The 21196-nt window shown below is 34.1% G+C and overlaps 2 protein-coding genes across 5 annotated transcripts; one reads left to right on the forward strand and one right to left on the reverse strand.

Annotated features, from left to right (window-relative positions):
- LOC18609137 lies at positions 775–5519 on the forward strand. 2 transcript variants are annotated; one of them, XM_007044133.2, is made up of 7 exons: positions 775–914; positions 1004–1082; positions 1257–1318; positions 1402–1538; positions 2158–2368; positions 3457–3629; positions 5121–5519. In XM_007044133.2, the coding sequence occupies exons 1-6, from the start codon at positions 912–914 to the stop codon at positions 3622–3624; spliced, it is 660 nt and encodes a 219-aa protein (XP_007044195.2). In that variant the 5' UTR covers positions 775–911; the 3' UTR covers positions 3625–3629; positions 5121–5519. The 2 variants fall into 2 exon arrangements, with proteins under 2 accessions (XP_007044195.2, XP_017970992.1); XM_018115503.1 differs by having other exon boundaries at positions 779–914; positions 1008–1082.
- LOC18609138 (amino-acid permease BAT1) lies at positions 5595–20578 on the reverse strand. 3 transcript variants are annotated; one of them, XM_018115500.1, is made up of 8 exons: positions 20358–20578; positions 19783–20043; positions 7988–8006; positions 7639–7858; positions 7376–7557; positions 6700–6989; positions 6475–6604; positions 5595–6145 (listed from the first exon to the last, which is right to left on the reverse strand). In XM_018115500.1, exons 1-8 carry the CDS (start codon positions 20486–20488, stop codon positions 5798–5800), a joined length of 1581 nt encoding a protein of 526 aa, XP_017970989.1. In that variant the 5' UTR covers positions 20489–20578; the 3' UTR covers positions 5595–5797. The 3 variants fall into 3 exon arrangements, with proteins under 3 accessions (XP_017970989.1, XP_017970991.1, XP_017970990.1); XM_018115502.1 differs by having other exon boundaries at positions 20354–20540; XM_018115501.1 differs by lacking the exons at positions 19783–20043; positions 20358–20578 and adding exons at positions 9771–10031; positions 10151–10822.

Here is a 21196-nt window from a genome sequence, read left to right on the forward strand (position 1 = left end):
GTGAGTGGCATCCCTTCTCATCCACACTTTGAGTGATAGTCCGCCTCAACTCATAGTGGATAGTGGTAAAAATCCCCACAATCTTGGATTACTCATAAACATATAAGATCTACCATATCCATGACTTACTTCACTATGGCTCATACTTCATTCTCATATTAATCTTGCAGGGCATGTGGAAATTTAATCACAAACGATTCATATAATCATACGTTTTATACTCGAATGCATATCACATAATCATTTCATAAACTCATGGGTGGGAATGTGTACATTCACCATAACATCTCATCTAGCATACATGCATCTCATACTCATCATATCATCTTAAACTCATTTTGAAGGAAATCATTAAAAGGGTTAGTTTCTTATTGTTAAAAGTTAATACAGAAGATGATATTTATATACGTAATAGATTCGAAAAGCTCCTTTAAAATTATATGGATTCAAATAATTTGAATAGTCATCATAAAAATGGTATTTAATTCCTACAAGATAAACACCTTAATAAATCATACTTTACATATAACATACTTCAAAAGGTATATCTACTCACCTTTTGAAAACTCGACCTCCATCATATAATATTAAACTTCACTCCAACAAATCCCTTGAAGTTTTGACAGCACCTACGCGATCAATCCATCATTGTAAGCATTGCTTAAATCAGAATATCGAAATAATCAAATAAGGTAATAATGAAAAATATAAACCTCAGAACATGTATTTCCTTTCACTTTCCTTATAAATAAGGATTCTGGTCTCATTGTAGTGGGCCGGTCAGCCCAAATTACATATCAACAGTAGGTTCAGTCGATTTTAATCCCCATTTTTCTCCATATTGCAACTGGTAACACGGATGTCTCCGTGCTTTGGGCGGGACGACAGAGTGGGAGATTCGAATATCGATAATGGTGAAGATCACTTCGAATTTTAAAATTTCCAGGCCTTTTGTTTTCTCGACCTTTGTTCTTTTTCATGAAACATTGATTTGTTTGTGCAGGCAGATTCAACTACGGATGATCTTGAACCCTTATTCGATTACCGCCGCGTTCAGCCCCTAAATTTTGTTTGCATCGAAGGTACCCAAAAAATAATTTTCAACTCCTTTTTTTTTTTTGCGTTTTCAATTTTTCAAGAATATCAATAATAGCATATAGTTTGCATTTATTTTTTGAATTTTAGGTTATGAATTTAAGCTCAATTATCATTGTAGTACACGAATTGTTGTAGTAATCGTTTGAGTTTCATTGTAGATGACGGTTCTGATGCTTCACCAGATCCTTCGCCGAAACGGAGGAAAATTCCGGATACTGATGTAAGATTTTTGCCTCTCCATTTATCTTGATACCAAAGTTGATCTCCCTTTTCTTCAATATATGAAAGCTGGTGGTGATTTAGGTTGTGAAAGTAGATGAGGATGTTGAAGTGATAAAAGTAGTGAATGTAGAAGAAGAGGATTGGTTGGCACCTCCTCCTATGGTTTCAACTGATGCTTTAAGCAAGATTGGTGAGGATTCAACCATAAAGGAGTTGAGGTATTATACTTACTTGCATTCTCCGGTTATGAATTTGCTGTTTACTCGGCCATTTTGGAGCTTTTTTAACAATATATATATATGTTTGTGGAAATTTCTATTGTGCGTATAAGCAGTTAAAATTCTTCCTTTTTTTTACTGTTGGTTTGTGTTTTCTTCTATCCTCTCTCATTTTTGGTTTTAAATGATTAAATCATTTGTTTATATCATTCTTGTAATAACTATTTGTAGAGAAATGTGATTCTTTTTTGGAAACTGAATCTACTTGAGATTTGGCAGGCATTTGCAAGATTTTATGTAGCCAACTGCTCTTAATTATCTGAGACAAAGATATCTTATATCTGTTTATGCCTTGATTGTGTTTAAATTAGCTGACTAGTTGACATTTCCCAGTAAACAATGACTCATCCACTGTTTTTTGTGCATGAAAATTGTTTGTGTTGCTTGTTAACATAATAGTTATATATATTTTGAAAGGATGTTCGGATATGTAGATGTGAATGGTACAGCATGGTGGCTATTTTCTGGTTTAATGCTTCAAAATAAGTTCTTTTTCTCTTTATATGACTTTTTCTATGGCACTTGTTTTTCCTATTTTAATGTCAAATGATGCATGCAGGCTAAGAAAACAGGAATTGCTTTCAGTTGCACAATCCACAAAAAACATGTTGCTAGAAGTGGAGGAATCTGTAAAAAGAGAACTGAGTGGTTCATTGAAAGCTTCTTTAGATGCTGGTGCTGAGCAACCAAAAAATCCTACCTCTGAAAGGGCCAAAATAGTTATTTCAATCCAGAACAAGGATGAATGCAAGCAATTTCGTGTTTACATGGTATAGATTTGTGTTGCATTTTGAACTTGTATGTCAGTATTTCATTGCAGTCCTGGCTAGGGAATAGGAGAATGAAAGTTTAGCCCTCTGCTTTGCGCATTTTAGATATATGAATAGAAATAACTCTAAGGCCAGGAGCCTGTTATCTCATAGTGTTCACATATATATAAAATCTCTAGTTACTGGCTAGGGAATAGGAGAATGAAAGTTTAGCTCTCTGCTTTGCACTTTTTAGATATATGAATAGAAATAACTGTAGGGCAGGAGCCTGTTATCTCATAGTGTTCACATTTATATAAAATCTCTAGTTACAAGCCATAGAGTTTTCAAATTGTATTCAATTCTGTGATTTATGTAACTGTTGATAAAGAAGGCTTGCGTGGTTGCATTTTTAGTAAATTTAAAGAAAACTGCTATATCTGAAATGTATAATAATTGTAAGACTTTATGAGATAATTATAGGGTACTGGGGAAATACAAATCTTCTTGAGTAGTATGATGTGTTCACAGGGGGAAGACTCAACCTTCCCAATTAACCTTCCCAGTTAATTTCTTCTCTTATTTATGCTGGAGAAAGTAAGATGAATGCAAGTGCTAATACAAAATAAATAAATCTTGGACCATATTATTAACTTCTAAAAGCTAATTCTGTTGCATCTATGAAAAAGTAGTTAGAACGACAACTTAATTTGGTATCTTGACACACATGCTTGGTTCATGTCCATATTTGCCTAATTTTGAAGGGTTCTTCCTTGAACCTTTTATTTCTTAATTAGTATAATTTGTTTGAAGAAGCATTTCTTCCTTTCTAACATAAAATAAAGAAAATATGCTAGAATTTTTGTGCCATTGAGTGCACAAAAAATCTGTTCATTAAGTACACAGCAATCAACACTGTACCCCTTCTGTAATCAGGACAATGTTTTTTGAAATATGAGAACTTAAATATGGTTGAGTGGTATAATTCCTGAATGAACGTTTAAATCCAACCAGATCTTTAATACCTTATGTTTGTATGCCTGAAAGCTTTTTGGTTTATATTTTGTTAGCTTGAACTGGCTTCTTAGGGTAACTACATTTTGTAATAGGATGACAAGTTTGAGAGGCTCTTCAGCATGTATGCAGATAAAGTGAAGCTTGACCTGCAAAGCTTAGTATTTTCTTTTGACGGTGATAAAATTAGTGCAGCTGCAACCCCTGCAAGTCTAGGAATGGAGGATGATGACATTATTGAGGTGCATGTGAAGAAGAGATGATCAAGGTAAGTTGCTGCTCTATTATACAAAGGCATTTAATTTTTAAAAATTTTGTCCTGAGCCTCATGTTTGTTTTTTGTTCTCACTTTGAGACAAGTAGATAAATTATAATAAGTTGAATTTCTGAATTGGGTATATAGTGATGAACAGAAATGGTTTGAGAAATATAAGAGAGTATGCATGATTATGGTTTGTATATATATATATATATATANTTATGTTGTATATATATATATATATATAGCCTTCAATACCATGATGACCAAATTATATAACTAATATCAGACTCCTTTAGGAGGTCTTCCGAGCTTGATCTAAGTGTGCGGTTTGCTGGTGTGGACTCTATTGACATCTGTATTGCAGCTTTGAGTTGAATTGTGATAATGAATCTGCAAATAATGAAGACATGCATAAGGAATCTGCATAATAACTATTGCAAGAGTCTCTGACTTTCAGCATTTAATTATTGTGGTCAGGATTGATTATTGGTCACTAGTATGTGCATATGCCTTAATCTTTGGCATGGAAAATCATTATACTTATTTGTACCAACTTAGAATGCACATACCAATGTTTACAGAAGATTGGCTTGCTGATTTATTTAGAATAAGCAACTTGAAGCAAATCATCATCTCATGGAGTAAAGAAAGAGTATAAAGGGACAGTACCTTCATTGTATATGAGCGTATCTTGATTGGTTTTTGTTGTGGACTTAATGTTTGAATCATGATGTGTTGTCTATGATTTGTTGTTGGAATGCATCTTAAAACAGAGCAGATGCACTACTAATATCATGAATGCTGTATAAGATCATTAGTTTCGTGAAAAAGCAATGTCACTTTAAGAAATTCTTTTTGCCATTGTGGTGGTGCATTGGGTAGGCGTACTTTGGTTTGTTTCCTGAAGCAAATCTTATTTAATAATGTTAAAACAAACAATGCCGAGTCGATTTGGCAATTTGATAGGAGTGTGTTTGGGTTGAACCATTTTGGGTTTTGACTATTTGGATTTATTCAAGTTTTAGGCATTACAAGGTCAAGTTATTTCAGATTTAGGTTGTTGACTTTTTTGAGTCAACAACCTAAATCTACTGTCAACTTTTGTCTGACTTACTCTACTGTCAGGTAGCATTGAGTTTGGTCCAATGGTATTCAGGTCGCTAATTGTTCAATTGAATTTTGGTTGGCTCCAATTGAGTTTCCAGTGGTTGCAGGGTCAAGACTTTGCCACCTCTACTAACATATTCTTATTTTTATGTTTTCTTATTATTGTATTTATCTTTTTGGTAATTTTACCAAAGGAATTGGTGCCAACTCAATTAGTACCTTTATATTTTTGTATAAATTATTTTTTTTATACTTTATTAACCTTTGATAAATAACGAATTATTAGTATGTATCATCTTGCAGCTTTTGCTTTCTGTTTCAGTATAAGTTTCACTAGTGGTCCTTATTTTCTATATTTGGAGCTCATCTACCCTTTCCAATTTCTTGCAGCCTTAGCTGCTTCTTCAGGATTTGGTTTCAGCTAGTGGTGCTTAAATAACTTTGCCTGTCCCTTTACACTCTAAAGTTTTCGAGACAACTGATTAATGGTGAAGCTGTGCTTTCTTCGGTGTCATCCATTTGGAGGTCTGTTACTGAAGTATATGGTTCACAATTGTACAGTGTTATGCAAATATTTTGAAGATTATTTAGGAACAATCATCTTTATCAAGCTTTTCATACGGGCTTAATCTGAGGATCATGAAATGACCCATACATTCTCAGATGTACTCTTGTGTCTCTGCTTTGATAAACTTGTTTTGTTTGTTTCTTGAAGCCCTGCCAATGAAGACCTTCATGGCTTCTCGGATATGTGTATTTGATATTATAAAGTTTTCTTTTCTGTTGACATAGTGTTGATGGCATGATAATCTCCAGTTGCAACAAGGTGAAAATTATGAGAGACTCATTTCCATTAGCTATTTCTGATCAAAGAAGCAATATATTTTCTGCGCTGTAAGGTCATCAAGTCATGAACACAACTAAATCAAATTTCTTGAACTACTAAGAATATTGGGAAATTCAACAAAAGTTTTATTGCCAGAGCTTGATGAGAAAAGATTAAATTCTAATGATCATGTCGATCCTAAGACGCTGAAATCTAAAATTCAGTGCATACGTACACAATTTCATTTATCTATGTTGGTTATGGGACCTGTAAACCAATGCCGAGCACTAATGATCCAAGAAGAAACAGTAAGAACGAGCAAACCGCAAACAGCAACAGGAGTGTAGTTGAGTGTCTCAGAGGTGATTGGATAGGCAACAGGCAATGAGAAGAGGACTGAGATGGTTGCCACCCAAATGACTGCAAGCCAACCAACCAAGATCCCAAAGCGGCCGAGGTTGAAGGGTCCTGGCCTGAAGGATTTGCGTGCCAAAGTCACCCGGAAGAAGATTGGCAGGGCATAAGCAATGTAGAGTCCAATTGTTGCAATAGATACCATGGCCTGAAATGCCACCAAGCTTCCAAGAGACTGCAAGAGATTGAGAACACAAAGGCAACATTATTTGCAGTTAAAGAATGGTAAATAGATTTCAAGAGACATAGTTCCATCTATTAGTTTGACCATAATAAAGGCCTTGGCTCTTTTGATTTCAATGAAGCTCATCTTATATATGTTTTACTTGGAAAAGAAAAAAAAATCCTCAAACAGTTAATCAACAGATGAAACTATGAAAGGAACCTGGATTCCTTTAATCCATTAACCTTCATCGGTTTTCACTAAAGCGGTACAAAATGAATTTTACCACTCCAATGCAACAAAACAGGATACATTTGTATTGAATATTAAGATGGGCATACCGTTAGTGCCATGCAAAATGAGATAAATGCAGAGAGCCAAACTGCATTTATAGGAACCTCCTGCTTGTTCACTTTATGCCACAAAGATGACAATGGCATGGCTCCATCTCTCGAGAATGCATAAGCCATCCTGAGAACAGATATTTAGTGCAAGTGAGTTGCCACTTGACAGGTAAGAATATCCAGGTGATTTGTCTTACAAGAACATAAGATAAATATGCGTACCTCGAGTTGCTAGTAACAGAACTCATACCACAAAAAAATATGGCAATTGCAACCACTCCCAAACAAATAATTCCCCCAACGCCATTGCCATATCTATTCTTAAATGCTAGGTAAAATATTTCAGCAATAGCATAACCTCCAGCATCATTATCTTCACTCAAAAGGAATGGTATGTTGGTTACTGCAAAGGTGATGCCAAGTAGGTAACCCCATCCAAAAATAATAGATATCCCAATGGAACTAATTATTCCTTTTGGTCCATTCTTATCAGCACTCTTGGTTTCCTCTGTCTGCAAATAGAAGTTGAGAATAAACAAAATGATTTAGTTTCACTTGTAGATCAAAAGTATGCAATAAAACTCATTTATGAAAAAATAATTAAACTCAAAAGCCAATCTAGTGGAAGTTTAATTACACTTTCAAGTTGGTGAAATTTTGAGGTTGGTCATGTTTTAGAAGGGAGACCAAAGAAATAGCATGCCTTTTAGGTATCATTTAATTAAGTTTCAAAGAAGCATCTGTGGAAAAATTACATGGCACCCTCATTAAGTTGAACACATTTATCTTTATGAAGAAGATAAAAACGAAGCATGATAACCTTTTAGCTGCCCTGGTTTTGTACAGCTTTAACGGTGTGTTTTAATGAGAAAGAAATGAAAGAAAGACAAAAACTTACCATATGAGCAGATGCATCATACCCAGTAAGGGTGTACTGACTCATTAGAAGTCCAAGAACAAAAATATAGACTTTACTGTTTATTCCCTCACCATTATTGGTGTTGAAATGAGTGAACACAAACTTGGCACTAGCCCTCTCTGTTGAAACCGAGGGAATGAGGATCATAAGAAGAACAACACCTAAAAGCAACAAAAGATTTGCTGAAAAAGGGGTTATCACTTAAGCCAGAAAAAGCAAGTTAAGCCCTGATGTCTTCATACCTATGAGATTCCATGCAGCAGCCAGCTGTCCAAAGAATGATAGAACTGAAATGGGAAGACTGTTTATTATAGCATGTATCAGCAGGATTGCCCCATGAAAAGCTATGACTACATATTTAGACGCCTCATATCCACCACCTTTTTTTCCACCTGTGCTAAGGAGAATGATCACCGAAATTAGTTGTGCAAGTGAGAAATCTACACTTGCTGTAACAGCCCACTGCATATAAAAAGGTAGTTTTTGTGGTTAGAACTTTTTATTGTTCATATCTAATTTAAAACAAGATTGGCCTTTTCATGATATATTAGAATGCATCATATACATAGATATCAAATTTCGAAGACAAACCTGACCAACAATGTTGAACCTGCCAGAAAATATAAATGATCTGTATTAGATGCAATGATTATACTAAAGTTAGATAAATGTGTGTGTGTGCGCACGTGTGCTCTAAAACAATAATGAAATAAAATCCTACTGAGTAAATAGACAATCCCAGATTATAGGGGGAGAGGGGCGGTTTTAATCCAATCTCCTATGCAGAATCTCACTAAAATCTACAGAAAAAAGTAGCCCAATATAGAAAGGAGCACCAACACAAAATCGTTTCCCATGGTCTCAGGTGAGAGGTAGGGCATAAGCATGCCAAGCACTGAGGTTGAATTACACTGTTAAGACACAAAACCTGCATCCAGGCAGTTTAGCTTATGCAAGGAACACATAAGCACAGAGGTCAGAAGAACATAATGGCCTAAACTTTAAGGCTCAAGCAGTGTCAAATATGTTTATAATGGGCCTGAAATGTAGACATGGACATCCCTAGAACCTATAATACATGCTCAAAGGAAGTTTAGTCTATGATTTGATCCAGTGCAATTCCAGTATTTTGGAGCTATCCTGTTCTCTCTTTCATCTGCTTCATTATTTTTCTAAATTTAATATTCATGCAATCTTGAACACAGTTTATATATATAAATACAAAATAGTAGTGGGTTGGTACACACCTACATCAGTGCTTAGAGTTGCAAACACCATTTTAGATTTTTAAGCAACCAAAATAGATGTCCAGGGACACAAAGGATCAATATGAAGAAAGCATCGACTCTGAAGGATGTTCCAATTGTTTGAACAACAGTTTTGTGATTGAAAGTGGAAGATTAAATAAGATTATGAGAACGAAATTCAAGAAATCTGGAACCATTCTAATTATTGTTTTCTACAATTTAACCAAGAACATATTCTTGTTCACAAGTCTGAAACAAAAATAGGGGATTAATGTGATAGTGTTAGACAAACAAATGACAGTTTAGATGATTAATACAAAAAGAATGCTGTAGTCCCATGCCCCATTTCACTGTTCTCCATCTGCATTCCAAACAACATTCGTAGTGGTATACAATTTAGGCATCCATCTTGAGCTTATACCATTTAGAATTGTTCTGACAATAGCAAGTAAGCCCTAAATCTTAGCTGATACTTTTCACAAGAAAATTTATTCTCTAATTAATTCTCTGTCTTCGTATATGTTGATACCATTCCCTAAGTACTTCAAAAAATAAATAAGAGGCCAGTTTGGGGAGCAGTTGCAATCTATTTTTGGCCAACCACTCTAGCACCACAGTTATGTCATTCCCTATGCACCCTGTTTATGACAGAAGAAAAACTAGAGCAAAACACAAATCTGCTTATAAACAAAATTAAAGAGAGAAGCAAACTACTCACATGGAGCATCTCATATAGCTCATATGCTAAAATATCTCTATCAATTGAATTTTTAATGAAGACTGGTCAAGCTTGTAAAATCAGTTAATTGTCTCCACTCAAGAGCTTAAACTTCTACACCTAGAACACCATAATTCTTAAGGCCAATACCTTTAAAGCTAACACCAACAACTAATCAATGCAAAATCAAAGACGACAATCTCATTCCGGAGGACACTGCATTTACAACAAAAGCCTAGTCGAAACCCATACACTAACTTCCTTATGGCAATGAAAGTCCCAAACATTCATAAATTTGATTACGTTAAAGTCAACACCATCATTAGAACTTAAGACAGAAGCAATAACGTTGTGAAGCGTATATGATAAATTATTAAATTAGCCAAAGGAAAAAAATACATATATTTACCAGCCTGTGAGCCAAGAGGCAAGGGGTGCCCAATATTGGCCAGCAAGCTTAGCACTCCAATAATAAAGGCCACCAGAAGTTGGGTACGAGGAACAGATCTCAGCCATTGATAACCCAACGAACATGGTGAAACCACCAGCTATAAACCAACCATAGACCAAAGAGACAGATCCACCAAAAATCAACCCAGTGTTGTAAAGAGTGGTGATACCGGTCAGCACTGATATGATCGAAAATGAAAACGCAAAATTTGAAAACATCCTGCAAAAATTTTAAACCAAAAGCCAAAAACAAAAGAGAGAGATAGCTCATATTTTGGCACTCTTCACAGTTCACACTCAACCAAATTCAACAAGAAAAGGGCAGTTGAGGGATTTTACGATAGATCGCGCTTGAGCTCTTGTTTGTAGCCAAGCTCTTTGAGACGAGACTGGCCTGAATCAACCAAAACGCCGCCATTTTTAACCGTATGAGATGGAAGAGCCATTTTTTCAGTGCCAGAAACCATCTTTGGCACGACAAAATGAAACAATGGAAGACTTTAAAGCCCCAAAAGAGATTGGTTCGTGGTCGTTTTGTCAACCCAGAAGACCAATCGAAAGCTCTCCGTTCCCTTGCTTCCTGGACGACCAATCTCCCTTTCCCTCTCTCTCTCCCTCGCTGCTTCTTCTGTCGTTGTAATTTGTTTCTTTATCAAAGGAACATGCAGTAATAATATAAAACAGGAAACCTATGACCGCTGACTTATTTTTTGTCAGCAAGCTTTGTGATCATTAGTCAAGGAGAGGCGCCTGGCTTACATTGGATTTTCATCTAAATATAGTTTTCTTTCAGATTGTATAATTGGGTCTGGATGATTTTTCCCTTTCGGATTTGTTTCGATTCGAGGAGAAATCATCAGGGTGAGAGAGTGAAGGAGGTTACATGCCGCAGCTCATTATTTCTACCTGCAGAATCTATTTCCAATGATTCTTTCAAATATTCGTTTCCAAATTTGACTAAGCTCCGCGCTGAATACGTTGTTTACTGTCAATGGACGTTCAATATTTAATAGACCATATCTTTGTTTTATGTATGCAACATTTACACCCAATTTTTATTAAAAAATGTAATTTTTTACTCTATTTTGATCCCACTAACTTAATTTTATAAGAATCATTAAAAAATATTGATTGAATCCAGAAAAATTATAATATTGTAACTCATGATAAATAAATAAATAAATAAAACTATTTTTAAATATTTAACTTAGACGAATATAGATTTTTATTAACAAATATAATTTAAATTAAAATTTAACTATTATAATTAAATTATATTAAAATTTTATGATAAATAACTCCCACCAGACGAAATTCGTGAGATCATAAGTCTTATAAGACTTTTTTTTTTTTTTTGAAATAGAAAGAGAACAAAATAATAAGCATTGCTAGTGCAGCAAATGACATGGGAATGATTAAAAGGAATCTTTCAAAACAAAAGGTCAACGTTGAAAACGGTATTCCACACGTGTTGAATATTGTGTATTTGTCGGGTAGCGTGTGGGAGAGGGAACCTCTTTGACCGAGAATAGTGGAAGGGGGCTGGTTCCAACACGTCTTTTCATTTTAAGTTGAAGTAGTTTTTTTTTTTTTTTTAAATTTTGTTTTTATGTAACAAAAAGTCAATGAATGCTATCAACATTTAATATTTCAATAAAAAATAATATTAATTTTTTACTATTTCAAGCAAGTAAATTTTATTTTAAAATATTTAAAATAATAAAATAGACATTTAATTTATAACAAACAAATAACATTCAATTTCAATTATTTCTCTCATAAGCTAACGAACAAATAAATGCCCATAAACCCAATTTATGGCTACAAAATCAATGTGAAATCGATTTTATGTGTGGAAATGACAACCACGAGGCAAAGCTAGAAATTGACGCATGCAACAATGCAGACTAAAACATTACTAGTTTGGATTGACTCAATAGAGTCCATGTGTGCCTTGCAAGACAATTGACACTCTTCCACTTTATGCATTGTAATAATAAAAAGTTTTTTTATTTATGAGTTTACATAATTTTATGTGTTTATTATTTACAAGATAAAGTTTTTGGAGTGAACATATTTTGTATAAGAATTATAACGTGTTATAATTATGAAATCTTTACTACATCAAAACATCACTCTTAAATAGTTCTTAGTCGATACTTTAACAAGATAAAACATTAATAAAAACTAAAAAACTAATTATGTTATGTTTTTTACTTATAAAATAACCAATCAATTTCATAGATTGTTGTATACGGATATTAAAATGAACGACATAATACTTAAAAAAAACTTCTAAACTGTTCAAGAAAATTCAAATAAGTCATCATTTTTATTGCGTTCAATAAAATCTTTGTGCTTTTATTTGGTGTCAAATAAGTCCTTATAATTAATAGTTGATTAATTGTTAGTCAAAATGCCACTTGTGATTCTATATCACCTGGCATTAATGTGATATATTGACATGTTATAATGGATGATGATCCAACATATTTATGTGATGTGATGATATGGTTATGTGATATTTTCACCTTTCATGTCAAAGCCACGTGAACATAAAATGATAAGTGGCATTTTAATTAAAACAATTACTAAAGGTGAGCATTGGGTGGCTCTGTTAATTTCAATTGTGGAAGAGGTCACGATCGACCAAGTCAAAGTGGCGAAATCAATTGCCACCAACTGAGGCAAAAAGGAAGCCGACCAAACCGTGATCGATCATGGTAAATTTTAACGATTGGTGAGGAAAGGCTGACGGTTATAGCTAGCAAGGTGAGGAAAGGGACTGGGAAGAAGGGTTAAAGATTTTAAGGTTTGAAGTCGAGGGCTACGGTTGCCAAGTTGCCAAGAATTTGGGGGAAATTAATGAAAAGGTTACATATGTAGTTTCCTATTCATATTAATAAATAATAAAAAATAATAGGTTGTTAAAGTTAGGGGGAATTAACGAGCGGGGTTACTTATGCAATTTCTCCCATCATAATAATAAAAAAAAGAGAAATATGGATCGATTATTTGATCAGTGTTAAGGGGAAGGGTTCCCCGGTCAACAACTAAGCTAATTAATCGCCAAAGTCGAAGTCCTTAATCAGAGTTAATTGACCAAATTGTTTCTTATTGAAAACTATTGATTGGGTAGTTTAAACTGCTCGGATGCTCACCTCTAACATTTATTAACCATTAGTCATAAGCGTCTATTTGATTCAAAATAAAAATATGTAAACTTCATTAAATGTAATAAAAAAAAGTAAGGACTTACTTAAATTTTTTTAAATTGTTCAAGGGCTTTTCTAAGCATTACACCAAATTAAAGTGTAGATGCTTGGTACAAAAACAAGTTAATTAAACATGACCCACCAAGAGAATTCTATTTAATTTTCATTTGATATCTCATTTAAGTGTTTATTGAAAACTTCTTATGTACTAATTGTCTAAGTAATTATTAGACTTAAGATCATCATGTTATCTAATTATGTAGCAATTGCTATACTTTGATATTACTTTTAATAGTCCTAACCAAGTATGAACAATAGGATAAAAGTTAGGTATAGCATAAAAACATAAAAAAAAATAAATGATTCATAAAGGATACATCACTTTAGGTGATTTAAAAGGGATATCTCATTAGTTCTTCACATGTCTTAACTTAAGGAAACTTTTGGCTCAGGTAGAATGAAGATTCGGAAAATGAGTTTTTTGAATTTCATTATGGAGTTAAGAGGCACCTTCAAGAACTAACATGATATGGAAAAATATAGAGTAAACATTACACTATGCTCTATGTCTTATCAAAGATATTAGATGATGAATGATTGAATTACACAGATAGACTGAGTACCAAAAGGTTAAGTCAAACCTCTTTGATTTTATTTTTTAAAAAACAACTCTTAATATTTAGGTAGTCATGACACATTACTATATGTTAATCTTAACTTATAAATATGAAATTAATCAAATTAGGAATTGATGATGAATGTAAATTGTTTGATTCATCTAATCCTTATTAGACTAGGATTATAATTTATATTTATTGCTAATATATTTAAAACCTAATGGGTCACATATATTAAAGAATTACACGTAAGAATGTAAAATTAGAGATTAAGTTAGACTTAATTGAAAAAGAGGTATTAACTTCTAAGGACATAATTGAAAAGGTTTAATTTTGTCAAAGCAATTTTGCAAATTCTACTAAGATTAAGATTAATATTAATATGTTTGCCTATAAATAAGAATAAGATAATCTTCGAGCAAGACTTACCTAAAATTTTTTAGAGCCTATTTATTCATTTTCTTTTTTTTTGCTTAAAAACTATTATAAAACTTTTATAAAAAATAATAGTTTTAAAATTAAGCTAAAAATTGTTTGGTAAATTTACTTTCATAAGCTCTTTTTTTATAAATGAGTTGTTTGGTAAAATAACTTATAGAAGCTCTAATTTTGATTAAAATTACCATAAAATGTATTTAATAAACAATTTTATATTAATCAAGAATTCTTTTGCTCACAATGGAAAAAATTTAACTTTATTTTTTTATCTATTTAAAATAATGGAGAGGGGTGATTTGCAGAGAGAAGAAAAGAAGAGGGAGATGATTGAGAGAGATGGAAGTTTTTTTTGAGAGGGTAATGTTGAGATTATTTTTAATAGATAAGGATATTTTTTGAACAAAAAGAAAAATTCTCTTGAAATGATGACATGTTTTTAAATAAAAGAAGAGAAAGTTTCTTATATATAAATTTTTTTTTAGATTTTGTTTTTTAAAAAGTTATTATTTTAAGAACTTTTTAAAATCTTGTTTGATTTGATTTTTATTTTTAAAAATAAATAAATTAAAAAAAATCAAACCAAAGAGACACTTAGTATTGTTATTATCATAAACACATGGCCTTGGTAGTGCAACACAACCTTTCACGTTTAAAATGGGCTTATAGTAGCATGGCCCAACACTTTTTATCTATTTTTTCATGTTTTTCTCTAAAAATAAGATTCATTTTTCATAAATAATCCAATAAAAAAACTATAAATACTTAGCTTATAAAAGTATGTTGAATAAAAAATCAAATTTCCATTAGTGTTTGTAGGAAAATCTAAAAATCTGTTTTAGAGTGATTTTAAAAAAATAAAAGAAATAAAAAATTAAGTAGTGCTGGGCTTGAAGCTAGATTAAGCATGCCGAGGCCGGCAGATATAGGATGGCCCATGTAGCCATGGGTCGTGTTTGACGACGTAGCACTCAGTCTTCATGAGTTGTGCAAGGTTGGCACGACATACTAGGTACTGACAGGTTAGCCTTTTGCACCACGACATTTTTTCTTGATGTGAGATTTATGATTTTCCATTGAGAGTGTGCCATTCTCATGACTTCCCCTTCAAAATGTAACATCCTCATGGCTATTCGTTAAGGGCGTGACAATCTCTTCGGCATGAAATTCTTGATTCCATGCTAGGATTGTAATATTATGTCAAGCTCAATTTGGCATGCTTTTTTGTGCCATGCTAAGCTCAACCTGACCCATGAGAGCTACGAGTCATGTGCTGGGTTGGACCATGCCCTTAGCCTTCATGGGTGTTGTTAGCATGACTCGTTAAATAATATTTCTTGAGCTGTCACAATTAACACATTGGTTGCTTATTTTAACAGGTTGTGAAAGCTTAATGTTACTCATTTGACACCTCTAACGCATAAGAATTAGGAGATCTTTCAAACAATCTCCCAAGAGTAGGGGGACCAAGAACTTTAGAGACTATTTGGGTTAATTGGTCTTTGTTTTGAGGTTCAAAGCCCAACAGATTTGAATGACTACCGATCGATAAGTTTAGTCGAATGTGTCTACAAGATTGTGGCAAAAACTCTAGTTAACAGAGTGAAAGGAGTTGTGGAAGAAATTATCGGCAGAAACCAGTTTGCATTTGTGTAGGGTCGGTAAATTCTAGACTGTTCTCTTTTGGCAAATGAAGTCTTTAATGCTTTTAAAAAAGGGAAAGGGGGTTTGATGTTCAAGATCGACTTTGAAAAGACTTACGACTGCGTTAGTTAGAGTTTTCTTGACTTGATTATGAGGAAAATGAGATTTGGTGACTGATGGAGGATGTGGGTTAGAGAATGTGTCAGCTCGGCTATGGTGTCAATTCTGGTGAATGGATCTCCGACGAGATAATTTAAAATGAAAAGGGGACTTCACCAAGGTTGTCCTCTATCCCCTTTCCTTTTTATCATCATTGTGGAAGCTCTAAGTTGTATGATAAAGAAGGTTGAAGTGAGTGGTAAATGCAAAGGAGTGCAAATTGCGAAACGTGGATTTCGTATTTCTCATTTACAGTTTGCTGACGATACTCTGTTGTTTTGTAATAATGAGCTAGATGAATTGTTGGGTCCTAAAAGAATCTTGAAGTGCTTCCAAAGTGTCTCAGGACTCAAGATTAATTACCAAAAGAGTCAGCTGCTGGGTATTGGAATCAAGGAGCATATGGTTGAAAAATGGACAAGAGTTATCAATTGCAAAGTGGGTAGAACCCTTACTATTTACCTTGGTTTACCGTTGGACATTAATCATAACTCAATGAGTTTTTAGAAACCTATCATTGAAAAGGTGGAAAGTAAGCTAGCAGGTTGGAAGATGAAATATTTGTCGATGGGAGGTTGTATTACTTTATTAAAATCAGTCTTGGCAAATCTGCCTTGTTATTACATGTCTCTGTTTCACCTTTCGTGTGCTATCAAGATCAAAATTGATAAGTTGCAGTGAAAGTTTTTATGGGGAAACAGTGATGATAAGAAAAAAATTCATTATATTAAGTGGGAGATTGTCAATAATTATAGAGACAGTGGATGGATAAAAATTATTGATTTGGAAGTCCGAAATAGAGCCCTCCTCAACAAATGGATTTGGAGATACAGGAATGAAAAAGGGAGTCCATGGCGGGAGGTGATAGCAGAAAAGACCAACAGTGATCCATCCATCCTTATGCCAAACACGAGAGTAAACAGGAACTTTTCTAGCCAATGGAAAAAAAAATTCTTAATCCCCTTATTATTACTAACGAGTTTTCCTTGCAGGTCACATCTAATTTAGGCTACAGTACAGGCAATGGTCAAAATATACAGTTTTGAAAGGATGAGTGGATTGAAGGAGTTGTCCTTGTAGATGCTTTTCCTCAGATTTATGCGCTTTGCTCAAACAAGTGTGGTAAAGTGGCTGATTTTGGGAAGTGAGCAGGGAACATATGGAAATGGGACATTCCGCTGAGAAGGACTTTGTTCGATTGGGAAAGGAGCCAGTGGTATGAGTTAAGGGACACCTTGAATGAGGTTCAGCTTAGTAAGGAAATGAAGGATGCCCTAATATGGAAATGCGAAACTAATGGTAGGTATACTACCAAATCGTTCTGTAAAATGGTGCTTAATACGAACAGCGAAGAGAGTAAAATATGGAAAGAGGTTTGGTCTGGAGTGGCCCCTCACTGTATTGAAGCTTTTGTTTGGCAACTGTTGTTTGAGAAAGTTGGAGTCAAAGCTGAACTGGCAGACAAGGGAATGCTAAAAGATATTTATGATTTGTGTGTTCTTTGTGAGCATGAAAAAGAGACATGCAATCACCTCTTTATCAGATGTGCTGAATCTTGGAAGATTTGGGGAATGTGGTGTAAGTTGTTCAACATTAAGTGGGTGGCCCTCGAAACTGTTAAATCTTTCTTTGTATCATGGAATGACTGTGCTATTGGTAAGTATGACTGTAGGTTGTGGAAATTGGCCTATTATGCTATTGTGTGGACAATCTAGAAAAATAGAATCGATGTGGTTTTTGAAAGGAAGAAATGGGATGAATACCAATGTTGGGAGCTGGTCAAGTTTAGAATCACATCGTGGGCTAACTCTAAATGGCCTATGGATTATGGGTCAATCTCGAATGTATTCTTCGATCCCTCGGTAGGTAGCTATGGGAAGAACAAACATAAAAGAGTTAAGAAAGCTACAAACTAGACTGCACCTCCACAGGGATATGTGAAATTTAATGTTGATGGCTCGGCAAAAGGGTGTCTCGGACTAGCAAGTATAGATGGAATTATGAGGAATGAATCAGGGGACATTAAGATCGTCTTCTCCAAATCGATTGGTAAGGTTGACTCTTCCCAAGCTGAGATCATGGCTGTGAATGAAGCTATCTTCATTTTCGCTACATCAAAATGGAAAGGAAGCCATATGCTGATCATTGAAAGTGATGCTAGTAATATTATGTATTGGGTCAAAAATTGAGCCCAGGTGCTGTGGTGGTTGCGTAAATGGATGATACTAATTGAAAGAGTTGAAGAACAGTTGGGATTGTGGGAAATAAGACATGTTCCGCGGGAGATGAATCAAGAGGCTGACATACTCGCTAAGAACGCAACAAATCTTGGTCAGAACACGTTCTATGTGTTTTAAAAAGCAAGGGATACGCAGACTGTTGTGTGTTCTTTGACAATAAAGTTGGTGGTCAAGTGATATGAGTATGCTTGCTCCTCTCCTGTTCTTGCTGAATGTAGTGCCTTGGGCTGGGTTGGTTTCTGATTTTGGTTTTCTGATGATTTATGGTTCAATGAGATGCTTTTTGTTATTTTGTATGCAAGGGTTATGTTTGACTGTAATGTGATGCTTGTGATCTTCCCCTTCTGTTTGTGGGGTTTTTGCTTTTTTGTACAGGATGCCTTGTCTCTAGGTTAAGTGATGTTGAGTTTTGATGGGTATTGCAAACAAGTGGATATACCAATCAAACCTCGCCCTTCTGAGGATGTTTTGATTAGAATTTATTTCAGGGTAGTGAGTTTTTCACACCTATGATTTAATGAAATCTTTTACTATTAAAAAAAAATTGGTCTTTGTTTTGAGCTTAGGTTTTGCTCAAAAAGAGGCCTATGCATGAAACGTGGGGTGAAAGTTTGTATCTTTTGATAAATAATAGCAGATTAAACTGAAGTGGTAGGGTGCATCATAATTGAATCAAGTTGTAGTTTTCCATCTTTTAATCCAGTTAACAAATCTCAAGTCTAAACCTGTAACACTGAAGTTCTACAATAAGCTTAAATAATAAAAAAGCTCTTGAACTATATTGGTTTATGCACCTGAGTCCTATATATTTTTGTATCCAAAGAAATCTTAGTGTTTAGATTTGTATTCAGAAAAATCTTTACTCTTTTATTGTAAACACATAAATCCTTAATTTTGTAACAAAAATTAATGACCGTTAGATTTAATATCAATTAATATTTTTTATTCACATGACATATAACGTGACTTGATGATATAGTTTCGCGATAATTGAAATTGTCATATTATTAAGTCACATCATATCATATGACAAGTGTAAAAGGAGAAAAGAGAAAAAATACACTTTATCTCCTCATGTGACTTTATCATCAAGTTACATCATATGTCATATGATAGGTGTAAAATAAAATAAAAAAAATACACCTCAACTTTTCATGTGATCTTTTTATCAAGTCACATCATATATCATGTGAATAAAAAATATCTATCGGTATTGAATTTTGACGGTAGTTAATTTTTTGTACAAATTAAAGTTCATGTGGATACAATAAAAGAATATGAAATTTCTTTTTTGGGGGCAAAATCAAAAGAAAAAGAGTTTTTTTGGATACAATGAAAATACAAAAACTTAGTTGCATAATTGATAATTGATATAATTTAGCAGCTTTTTTTTTATTATTTAAGCCTTTACAATACTTGAGTGAACAACTCCGGAGATGGCTAACCTGGAAGCAAAATGCATAAATAACAAAAATAGCAGAGATCGATAGATCTATAAACCTGAAACTACCTACCCAATGCTCACTATGCATGACCAAAAAATTAGTAAACATCCAGTCCAGCACAAACAGATCACAGCAAATGAAAGATCCAAACTCCAAACAATAGAGGAAAATTAACAGGAAAGCAAGGGTCAAGGGGCGAAGCTATGAGAAACTTACCAACCAGTGAACCAGGAAGCCAGAGGACCCCACTCCTTGCCACTCAACTTGGCACTCCAATAGTACAGTCCACCAGAAGTGGGATAAGCAGAGCAAATCTCAGCCATTGCCAGACCCACTATCAAAGTTAACATGCCCACTATGGGCCACCCATATATCATTGTAACAGGCCCACCAAAGGTGAGTCCTGTTCCGTACATTGTCGTCAGCCCTGTGATCACTGACACGATTGAGAAAGTCACCGAAAAGTTTGCGATCGCCCTGCACATCACCGCCACCAAGCATTCCCTCGATTAACAAGGAACCATTTCCTGCCCCTAGGAATCCAGGGACGGGTTCTTGTTTTTTTTTTTTTTTTTTAATTTTGTTATAATAAGTAAGGCATTATTTCTGATTAAATGGAGGCTAATCTAAGTCTTTAACCAATGTAAGTTCAACTATTAAAGAAAAGGATATTCCAAAAATGTACAGGAATAGTAAGAGAGAATTCATGCAGAAAGAGTCCAAATATAGATGAACAAATTCTCAAGATTTGATAAAAAGGTATTACTTGAAGGGGAAAAGGAATTACATACGAGAGGCTGCGACTAAGTTCTTGCTTGTAACCCAGCTGTTTTAGCCGGGCGTCGTCGGAAACATTGGCGTCATGTTCCCGGAGAGGGAGGTACGGCACTGAATCTGCGGAGAGTCGAATTCCGGTGTCCATTTAAGAAAATATTTTTGGTCGTGAAATGTTCAATCGAGTATCTCTTTCTATAAAATGGAAAAGATTGTACATTATAAAGAATTTACAATCTCTCGATCTAACAGTCAAAAAGAGGGTTTGAGTGACAAGTCCATAGTTCCAATTAGCCACGTGCATGAAATTATGTGATAAATTGAGCCAATAATTTAGATTCCAGCTGCCATCTGCCATCTGCCATTGCCAACTAATGCACCTCTCCTTGATTTAAGATAGTGGACAAAGTTGGTTGGAGATAATATCAGTAAGTGGCTACTTTTGCAATATTTCACTTACAATCTTCACTTAATTTTAAGTATATAGATATATATATTATTAGCAGTTTTACAAATAAGGATAAGGTTAAGTAGCATAAAATAAAAGAAAGATTAATATAAAAACATGAATTCATGTTGGATCGCAACATGTTATTCTTTTACCTTAATATAAATATTTAAGTATTTGATTCAATGGTACATACATGCATGCCATCTGTACAAATACAAATTTTTAAACTCTACACAAATAAAACACTACTGTTAATTATTTTCATGTTAGTAAATAAAATGATTGGTATAAATTTGGGGAGTAAATGAGCCAAGAAAGTGGAAAGATCATTATTCTTGTCATCAGTTAAGCAAATTAATAAGGGAGTGAATGGACTTGATCTGATACTGGACAGAAACCAAGCAA

Source organism: Theobroma cacao, chromosome 2 (assembly GCF_000208745.1).
Source record: "Theobroma cacao cultivar B97-61/B2 chromosome 2, Criollo_cocoa_genome_V2, whole genome shotgun sequence".
Taxonomy (NCBI): domain Eukaryota; kingdom Viridiplantae; phylum Streptophyta; class Magnoliopsida; order Malvales; family Malvaceae; genus Theobroma; species Theobroma cacao.

Bases quoted from the DNA above. Each gene is read 5' to 3' on its own strand.
- LOC18609137 (XM_018115503.1), top strand. From the start codon at position 860: ATGTCTCCGTGCTTTGGGCGGGACGACAGAGTGGGAGATTCGAATATC. The intron at 1,083-1,256 runs GTACCCAAAAAA...GTTTCATTGTAG, and splicing joins AAATTTTGTTTGCATCGAAG to ATGACGGTTCTGATGCTTCA. The intron at 1,319-1,401 runs GTAAGATTTTTG...GTGGTGATTTAG, and splicing joins GGAAAATTCCGGATACTGAT to GTTGTGAAAGTAGATGAGGA.
- LOC18609138 (XM_018115500.1), bottom strand. From the start codon at position 20,488: ATGGACACCGGAATTCGACTCTCCGCAGATTCAGTGCCGTACCTCCCT. The intron at 20,044-20,357 runs GTATGTAATTCC...GGTGATGTGCAG, and splicing joins GAACTTAGTCGCAGCCTCTC to GGCGATCGCAAACTTTTCGG. The intron at 7,558-7,638 runs GTATGAAGACAT...TGTTGCTTTTAG, and splicing joins TGCTGCATGGAATCTCATAG to GTGTTGTTCTTCTTATGATC.